At 43.4% G+C, this 10,000-nt stretch overlaps 1 protein-coding gene across 1 annotated transcript in view; it reads left to right on the plus strand.

Annotated features, from left to right (window-relative positions):
* Positions 1-10,000, plus strand: part of LOC109992677 (retinal-specific phospholipid-transporting ATPase ABCA4-like) — a 33,382-nt gene that overhangs the window by 1,795 nt on the left and 21,587 nt on the right. Inside the window, exons 2-4 of the mRNA XM_065949046.1 lie at positions 1,641-1,730; positions 2,801-3,035; positions 3,638-3,777. Coding sequence (XP_065805118.1) covers positions 1,641-1,730; positions 2,801-3,035; positions 3,638-3,777 — 465 coding nt within the window. The remainder of the gene's footprint in view (positions 1-1,640; positions 1,731-2,800; positions 3,036-3,637; positions 3,778-10,000) is intronic.

A 10,000-nucleotide genomic window follows, 5' to 3' on the forward strand; every position in this document is an offset into this window, starting at 1 on the left:
AGTGTCATGTTTTAATCAGGCATCGTTTGGCAGAGTGACTCATTCAGCTCATGAATAGGAGAGGACAGTATAGAGCTGTGGGTGGATTAGTACCATTTGGGACGTGGCCAAGTTGATTATCTTATTTACAGAGAACTGAGATGTCAGATGACAGGAGGCCGAGCCAACAGCTGGCTGCAGGTCTGTAGATTAAGCTGGCATAAGACACGACCATATTTGGCAGCGTATAATATTTGTAATTATTAATGTATAACCACAGAGCGTGTCGTCTGCTCTTTTATATTTCACTGTGTACATCAGTATGAAGTCTGACAACATCGTATTTATTGTTCTACATCGCTCTTTTGGTTTATGATACTCTCGTTGTGCAGCTCGTGTTTGTATTCACAGCAGCTGTTTGTTCCCGGATCACATCTGCATGGACGTGTCCAGACGGGTCGCATAACCTCCCTTAGAAGTCTGATTGGCCCCCCTAGGTGCCAGCCCAACAATTCTGAACTGTGATTGGCTATTTGCCCCTGTCAGAGGCTGGACTTATATTAAAACCAACTATTAGGTATTTTTTGCAGAAGGGCGGCTGTGGTTCAGTCGATAGAGTCGGTCGCCTCTCAACCTGAAGGTCAGGGGTTTGATCCCCAGCTCCTGCAGCTACATGTCCGATGTGTCCATGAGCAAGACACTTAACCTCAAATTGCTCCCGCTACTTCGTCAGTGGTGTGTGAATGTGTATGAATGGATGAATTAATACTGATGGACTCTTTACTCAGCAGCCTCTACCATCAGTGTGTGAATGTGTAGGTGTGACCTAGAAATAAGAAATATGCAAGCTCAAGTCTATTTAGCATTTGTTTGTGTATCTTGTCGATTCAAAGGAAGCTCAAGTCCATTTACCATCCGTAAAATATTTTCATTCTTATATGACTCCTTAAACACCCCTTGATACATCCGGGGGGGTCAGTTTGATTCAGACTTGATTCTCTTGGTTTTCCCTGAGAGATTAATGTTCCCACCCTATGAGTCAGAGCTCTTATTAAAATACTAACATCTGTTTATCTGTTGCTCCTGGCTTTCAACCTGCTGAATGTCAGACCCGTGTGAGCCTGTCAGCTTTTAGACAGATGTCCAGGGGTGTATCCAGACCTTTTGGGACTGGGGGGGCCCGACTGAGGCTCTGACTCATGCAGGGGTGGCCTGAAGTGTGATATGCCAACAAACACACACAAATAAATATTAAACGAATGCTGACACAAACACTTGAAGGAATCTTGGTGTTCATGTGTTACTTTTAATGACAGCTGTCCTTTTCTATCGGAAAGGTATCCTTAAATGACTTCTTTCCCTGATTTCCGACTGTATAAACTATTCTATCTCTACAAGAAACAAAGCCCAAAAATAAATCTTTTTTTTGACTTGACCTTCAAGGGGGGGCCGCCCCCCTAATATAATGGTAGGGGAAACACTGGACTCTTACCGTCAGGAGGATGTAACGACTCTTACCATCAGGAAAAAGTTGGGTTTAGAGAAGATATGATGTTAGTTTTGAGAAGGAGATAACTGCAGGTGGCAATTTAACATGTGCACTCAGTGAAAGATATGCTGAAGTTTTCATGTCACCATGATGTATTTATGTTTCTTTCCAGCTTCCTCTTGAGCTGGACAAACACTCTGAAGGCATCGACATCCGCTCGTGGGTCCGGGTCATGTCCGCGGCCTCAGACAAACTGAAAGAGGTAAGACTCCGCTACAGTCCAGATCCACTCCAAAGTTCACAGCCTGCTAATTTTAGCCAGCAGGAAACAGTTGCTTCCTCCTGCCTGAGTTTTTACGCAAACACAGACGGTGGGGGACATCACTCAGTGCGTATGAGGAAGGCTAAATCTAGAACGCGCCTCGTTAGTCTCAAAAACAGATACATCATCATTATGGGAGCATCCCTGTGGAAAAAAACACTGAAGCTGCAGAACAGGTGAAGCTGCACATATTGGAAAGGTTAAAGATCAGACAGGACTGAATAGTCTGTTTGTGGTGTCAGCTTCATGAGTTATTCCAAACTTAAGTGTGACTTGTGTAACAGAGCGTTGGTTTGTAATTGTGTAACAGTGTTTAGTAACTTGTGGTCTACCTGTCTTTAAAGATGGGGTGTAGGAGGGTCTGAGGTGTCACTGCTTTGTTTGTTGTGGATGTTTCCATGGGTCCCTCCGTGTCGCTGATATCCTGTCCTGTGTCTCGACGACAGACTGTCCGACGTCCAGACAGACGACAGGAAGCCACAGAGCCGTTCTCCTTTTATATCGCAGGAAGAGGATTCCAAGATCTTTTGATGATTAAAAAACCGTAACACACAGAAAGTTGCTTTTAGATTTTAAATACATGTGAAGGAAACTTAGTGGCACCATGTTGTGAAAACCATGCATCTCAAACACCGCGACTTCTCAGCAGCTCCATAGGAATCCTGTTCATTAACAAATATCCAATCAAAGTGTGTCCACTAAAAGTTGTTGTTGTGGTTGAAAACACAGCCAGCAAAGAGGAAGAACAAACAGGTGGAGATGCTGACCCCGAGGCCGTCACACCTCAAACTGTTTTAGAAGCTGTCAGTTTGTGTTGTGTTTGTGTGTCTGATATTTTCCCAACCAATCAGATTTATAGGCCAGCATGGACCTTAGATAGTACGAAAGTACGTGACAGAGCAAAGAAAATTATCAAAACCAACATTTTCACGACCCTGTCTTGTTAAAGACCTTCTAAAAAACCCTTGCTATGTTTTTAAAGCCCTGCTGTCCTTGTTATCTCTCCTCAGTTGTACCAGAGGAACAGCTCCAAGGAGCTCCTGCAGGCGGTGACTCCTCTCCTGCAGAACAATCTGTCCTTCAGGCAGGTGATGGGCGCAGCCTCCAGCCTCGTCTGTGGTTACTCTGAGGGCGCTTTCTCCAGAGTCGCGTCCTTTAACTGGTACGAGGACAATAACTACAAAGCCTTCCTGGGAATCAGCAGCGCGAGGACACAGGACCACTACGAATACGACAACAGCACCAGTGAGTTCAGATATCAGAGATCTAAGACTTTGGCTTCTGCTTTAAAATTAGATGCATCTTTCTTTACTACAACAAAACCTACGACTCCTCTTTGAGTTAAATTGAGTTAAACCCTTTATGAAGCTCACACAGAGAGACAGATTATTAGTCTGATATTCACATGAACTAATCTGCAAAAGGTCCAACAGCACAAACATGGCCCAGAGGTTAAAGGTCAGGGACTCAATTACTTTAGCTAACAGCTCCCAGCTGTAACTCAAAGAGGCCACACCCCCTAATTCCACATCCCTTTAAGTCTTAATATAATGTAAACAGGTTGTATAAACATTCAGCCCGTACAGTCGAAGAGAGAAATGAGCTCTAGAGACCCAAACTGTTTTTATACCAGACTGTAAACATGTTTATTTTAACATGGAGCTCTATGGGGACTAACTCACTGCAGGAGACAGACTCTAGTGGACACTGGAGGAACTGCAGTTTTTTTTGGCACTTCTCTTTTGGCTTCATTTCTCAGCCCCAGAGGTTGATGCATGGTGGAAGATTTTTCCATATTCTCTTTGATTAGATTCTATTAATTAAATGAATCTAACTTTTTCCTGTAGCTCCTTTCTGCAACGATCTGATGAGAGAGCTTGAGTCGAACCCTGCAACAAGGATTGTGTGGAACTCTGTGAAGCCCATGCTGATGGGACAGATCCTCTACGCCCCTGACTCACCGGCGGTCAGGCAGATCATACGAAATGTAAGCTGCATTTGTCTTTTCAAATGTATTTTTCACTCAATTACTGACTAATTAAAGTGTCATATGAAGGGAGCAATATGGACACCTAGTGTTTAAAATGGGTACTGCAGTCCAAATTCAAAACATTATAGAGAGCTGTCTCGCCCCCTCCTCCTCTCTAGAGTCCATGCTCACGCAGGGCACCATGTGGTGGACACTGAAGCTTCAGTGTTTATCCAGCTCTGCATGGGTCTGTAAACCTTTCTGTGTTCTAACCTCTCTCCATTTTTCAAAAGCATCTCCAATATTGATCCTAGTTTGAGCACGTTTCTGCTCGTGGAGCTTATTAGAAACATGCAGAGGCTTTTTAGGTCGGGTACAATCACTTCTATCTGAACCACTTCTCTTGCCCGCTTCCATCACTGCAACACCTGTTGACCTGATAACTGCTCTCATATCTGACAAACCGAGGGCCGTCCAAAACGGCCGTGTAAACATGTTAATCTCTGCTGTAAAAACAGGCTTTTTAGAGTGGGTGTGTATGTGACTTCCTGTGCTTCTGCAGCCAGAATCTAGTGGACACTCGAGGAACTGCAGGATTTTGCACATAAACATCGGCTCCATTTTCAACACCAGAGGTTACTGCTTGGCAACAACAAATGCATGCAAGCATTTGATATTGTGTCGCAATCGCGCAGAATCACACATTTGCTGTCCACACTGCATCTTTAAAATATTTCATTCTCTGCGAATTTCAGTTTCCTCTTGTAAACATTATAACACATGGTGCTTTTATTTTGAAGGTAGACTAACTGAAGTGTGGTGCTTTTATTTTGAAGGTGGACAAACTGAAGAGTGGTGCTTTTATCTTGAAGGTGGACAAACTGAAGTGTGGTGCTTTTATTTTGAAGGAGGACAAACTGAAGTGTGGTGCTTTTATTTTGAAGGCAGACAAACTGAAGTGTGGTGCTTTTATTTTGAAGGAGGACAAACTGAAGTGTGGTGCTTTTATTTTGAAGGTAGACAATCTGAAGTGTGGTGTTTTGTATTGACGAGCTGTTGACTCAAATCTCAACACTCAGAGACTCGTCAATGAACGGCTCGCCATGAGCTGAGTAACGTTTTTTTCTGTTGTTGAAACAGGTCAAAGGTCAACATTTCAATCATAATGTGGATATTATTCATGCTAACAAGCTAACAAGCTAACACGCTCTGCTGAGGGAGGGGAGAGAGGGTCAGTGCCGTGTAGCAGCCCCCTCCTCGTTCCTCACCCGTCCATGCAAGTGACAGAGAGCAAAATAGAAAAGGGGCATGAGGGTTAAAATGGTGCGTGGGCAGTTCGGACCCTCCAATAGGAAACGATAGAATGAAGCTGATTTTGTCGCTGATGCTTTCTTGTGTAGCATGCTGTCAGGACACGCTGTAATGAACAAGTTCAACTTATTTGGTGATATAGAATACATAACTCTGACATGGGGGCTCTTAGTCTTTTTCATGCAGAAGCATGTTTCAGTATGTTCCCTGTTTCATGCTCCAGTCAGACACTTGTTACTATCATTTTCAAACTCTTCTACACTCATGTTTTACAAAACAACATTTTGAATGTTTAAATGATAATAAAAACAAGAATGTAGAACTCTCTGTCCTGTGACGTCATAGAGCCCTTCTAATGACCATGGCGCCTTCCAAAACATATTTGACATCCTCTAGATTCTTTAGTCAGACAGTTTGCAGCCAACAGAGCGAGACACAAAGAGACACAGAGCAAAGCAGAGCGTCTTCAAACAGAGATAGAATGGAGAGCAGCGTGAAAACCAATCCCAAGAAAGGCAGGAACAAAATAAAGAACAAGTTCCTCATCTGTTCCTGGAAGCAGGGAGCTGGAGCCCTCCAACTTTCAGACAAACCTGCTGAGTGTCATGAAGACGTTGCAGTGTTTCAGCCTGAAAAGCAGCCTTCAGAGCTGGAAGACAAGGTCACTAACGATGAGCCTGTCCAACCAGCAGCCTGCAGACCAGAGAGGAGAGAGAGTCCTCAATGTGATGAAGCTGCAGAGCAGGAGACACAGGATGTCCCTCTACCACTGAATCCTTGGAAGAGAATAACTCTCCAAGAGATGATCGACCAGGTCAAGAGTCTGCAGCTTGATGAAAGAGACTTCCCTCCACTGCCAGGCGAAGGGCCCCTTCCACAGCCTGAGGGGTCTCCTGGACCTGCAGTCATTTCACAGGACCCTCAGCAGACTCCTCAGAACTTTCTGCAGGCTGTCATGACACAACAAAAGCCTGCAGAGAGTCAACAGCAGTCTGCTGATGGAATGAACCCCAATAACCTTGAAATCTACCTCCAGGAAACCAACCAGGGTCTGATTCAAATCCTTGAGCTGGACCTTCAAAGGCTCATGGCTAAAAATGAGGACAAAGTGACTCAACTGGAGTCAGAAAAGGCCGCCTTAAAGGAGGAAGTAAAGCTATTAAAGGACCTTCTCCATGCTCACACAGCTGAGGCGACTAAAGAGAAGGAGGTTCTCCTCATTGAGGTGTCAAAGAAGACGTCAGCAGAAAGAGAAGCTCTCCTTCAAAACAAAGTTCTACGGGATGCTCTCCAAGCTGAAAGAGATCGATGTAAGAAAGCTGAAGCACGCTTCACTGAACAAGAAGAAACCTCCGCTCTAAAGAGGGCACTGACTGAAGTGAAGAACCTGCAGAGCCAGCAGCGTCAGTGGGACGAGGAGAGGTCATGTCTCCTGGCTGAGCAGGAGGAGAACACCATCAAACTAACGGAGGAGCTGGACAGTCAGAGAGATCAGTCCTCCCTCCTTCACTCCATCGTGGTCATAAAGACGAGCCTGGAGGTCAAAGAGAAGCAGAGCGCGGCGTCCATGGACGGCCTGATGGAGAGACTGGTGAAGATGGAGGACCAGGTGGAGGAGGAGGTTCAGAAGAAAGAGAAGAAGCCGTCTTTGAGAAAGAGATTTGTTAATTTTTTCAAATGAACTCCGACCTTTGACCCCTTCAGATCCTCCTACACCTGTCAACCCCTCCTCTCTCCTTACACCTGACCCTCCTTTCCTAACTCCTAACCTCCTTATATACTAACTGTGTGTCATAATTACTACTGCAGTGCAGAAATGATGACATCGGTTATTAAATACAAAGAAGAATAAAAAACATATAAGCATTAAGAAGAGTTGTTGTTGTTGTTGTTGTTGTTGTTGTTGTTGTTTTGGTTGATGAACAAAATGTCATCCAGAGCTGTTGGCTTTCAGCTAATTGCTTAGGTATAACTGACCACATGGTGGCACTACAGGTCTCGTTTTTGAATATGTTTAGCATATGTGTGTGATGCTGCCTGAATTCAAAATGGTGAAAACTCGCAGAGTGAGCCAGGCTTTAGTTTGTCTTTTAATGCTGGGTAGATACTCGTGTCTTTAAGTAACAAACTGAAGATGGTGTTATTATTATTTGTTAATTGTGCTGTACCCTAACCCCCCATCGCTCTGTCTTAGCTTATACTGAACACACATAACAGGACTGTGGCTTTAATGGTAAAGATATGAGAGCAAAATGTACCGCTTGAAAAAGGCCCAAAAATTAAAAAATAAGTTATAACATTCTAAATTTTCAGTATTTTACCTTCAGGTTTGTCCTTTGTATTTAGTTGCACGCTGACGCTGCTGAGGCAAACTGCACCGACTGTAAACATCAGTCATGACCAGCATCACTGAGACAGAGTGAGTTATGTTTTTAATGCAGAGGATCATTTGAAAACACCACATCTCACTCTGATCTGTCAGGATCAGCTGATCAATAAGACGTGCTTCACTGATACAACAACCTGACGCTTCTGAAAAGCGTTCAGGCTGAATATGTGGAGACTCATTTCTGAAAATACTGCAGAGAAAGGCGTGCACCTTGTATCTCATATCTCAGAGTTAATCAAATTGTTAATGAAGAAAAACAGAGACAGGACAGAGGACAGAACCGGGGAGAGAGAGAGAGAGAGAGAGAGAGAGAGAGAGAGAGGAATAACATACGGGAAAGTAACCACAGGTCAGACTCAAACCTGGGCCGCCCGCCCAAGCCTATGTACATGGGGTGTGCACACCAACTGCCAAAAAGGTGATGGGGGCATGGTAGCCTACTGGTTAGTGTGCGTGCACAATGGACGTTGGCTTTAGTCCTCCAAGTGGGCGGCTCGGACTCTTAGCATACCTGTGGCTTCTTTCCTGCATGTCTTTCCCCTCTCTCTCTCTCTCTCTCCCTGATTTCTGACTCTATAAAAAAAGGTTAACAAAAGCCCAAAAAGGTGAAATGTTTTCTTAAAGACGGGATCCTGTATCTTATTTTACTTTTTGTGAGTTGTTTTGATTGAGTACTTTGAGAGCTGGGTAGTTTTGGGCAGCAGTCATGGATGGATTGGTTGCAATGGAGGAACACAAGCTGATCGGCTGTGGTGACTACCGTGCAGTTTACTGGCGCCACAGCTTTCTCAGTGTTATGTAAGCAGTAAGAGTCTGTCATTTAAGACGTGATCACACACACACACACACACACACTGGAGCTTCCTCGTTCCTGACCTTTAATGCCCTCTTTGTTTTCCTCTTCCTCAGATTGGGATCTTAATTGCTCTAAGAAAGTAATGGCTGAGGGGTTAATCTGTTACTTTAAAAGACCAAAAACATGACCTCTGCAGCCTCTCTCTTTACTTCCTCTTCACTCTGACATGCATTCAGAGGAAACACCTAGAACTCATTATGTAGGTCTGACCTGCATGCTACCTTTGAAGCACTTTCAGAAACAGCCTTAAAAGCATCCTACACGACAATCCTGCCTCGTTCAGTTTGATATATTTAACGTTTTTGTTGTTGTTGATGATTGAATTCAAAGCTTTTCTTTCTTATTCTTTAAAATATATCAGAAGTACACGGTAGACATGAACACCCAGCAATGTTACACAAAATGACCGACAGAAGGGGAACGTATCTAGATGGCCCAGAGAGAGTTTAAAAAACATGCACATAAAGAGCAGGATCAGTCAGAAGCATCCACCAAATGAAGCAGTGCTTGCTCAGTCTGAGAGTCCTGTTTGCTTAAATGAATCTGCTCTGTTTTAGCAACAAGCAGCATTTTACTGAGTCACCTTTTGAAACGGGAGCTTTTGTCATGTCAGCCAAACATCACCAAGTTTTAAAGTCCAGCTGAATGTTTGTGTTATAAATATATATTTGACCTTTTTAAGATTCAGAGTCAACTGTTTGGTGTGATCGAATAGCTAAAGAGGAATTTGTATTTCAAACCTGGACCCTATTTTTTAAATTTAGCACGTTTTGGGGTCTAAGGCGTCGTCCACACGTAGGCGGGTATTTTTTTGCAAACGGAACTCTTTCTATGTGGATTTTAGGTCAGTGAAAACTGTCCTTAAGTAAAACTCCTTCCAGAATGAAGATATTCAGAAACTCTGTTTAAGGTGTTTCTGTGTAGACGGAGAAAACAGAGTTTAGTTCTTGTGACGTCATTAGTGCGATGGCAGATTTATCCAAACTAGCACCAGTGCTAATGATCCTAACTGGACTTTTTTCATGCTCACACACACACAGTTACTCTACCATTATGTTGACGAGCAGAGATATGAATTTGCAGTTTTGACTCCAGAAGATGCTACAGGCTGTGAAGACTGAAAACATGCCATGAAGAATTGTATGCACCACGACACTGACAGACTCAGAGAGTTCTTAAAACAGCAGCCTGATTCTTTTTGTTCTCTGGAGTTATTTTCTAAAGTCACAAACTGATGCAGCAACAGACCAGCTCGTGCTGTGCTCTGCCAAGTTAGATGACAGTTTTTGTGTCAGTCTGTTCAGTCTGGTTGGTCTGAGGAAGGTAGTTTTGAATTCAAAAATAGGAGCTTACCTCAACAGAGAAGTCTGTTTCTGTTTGCATCAAAAACAACATGAACCCGTCAGGGACAAAAACAAGAAGAGGCACTTTGGTAATAGTGAAGTGATAACTTTGCAGGAAACGCAGCTGATTGTTTGGCTGTTCAGCTCATCAAACACCAGAAATAAGAAGTATGGATGAAAGAAAACAAATGTATGATGCTGTTGAACCTTCTAACAATCTCGTTATTTTTTAAACTTATTTAAGAAGCATAGATAGAACTTCTAAATAATAACTGAACAACAAAACGTGCACAGTGATCCCTTTATTGCAACATACATATATATTTATAGTTAGGCACAAAC

Source organism: Labrus bergylta, chromosome 20 (assembly GCF_963930695.1).
Source record: "Labrus bergylta chromosome 20, fLabBer1.1, whole genome shotgun sequence".
Taxonomy (NCBI): domain Eukaryota; kingdom Metazoa; phylum Chordata; class Actinopteri; order Labriformes; family Labridae; genus Labrus; species Labrus bergylta.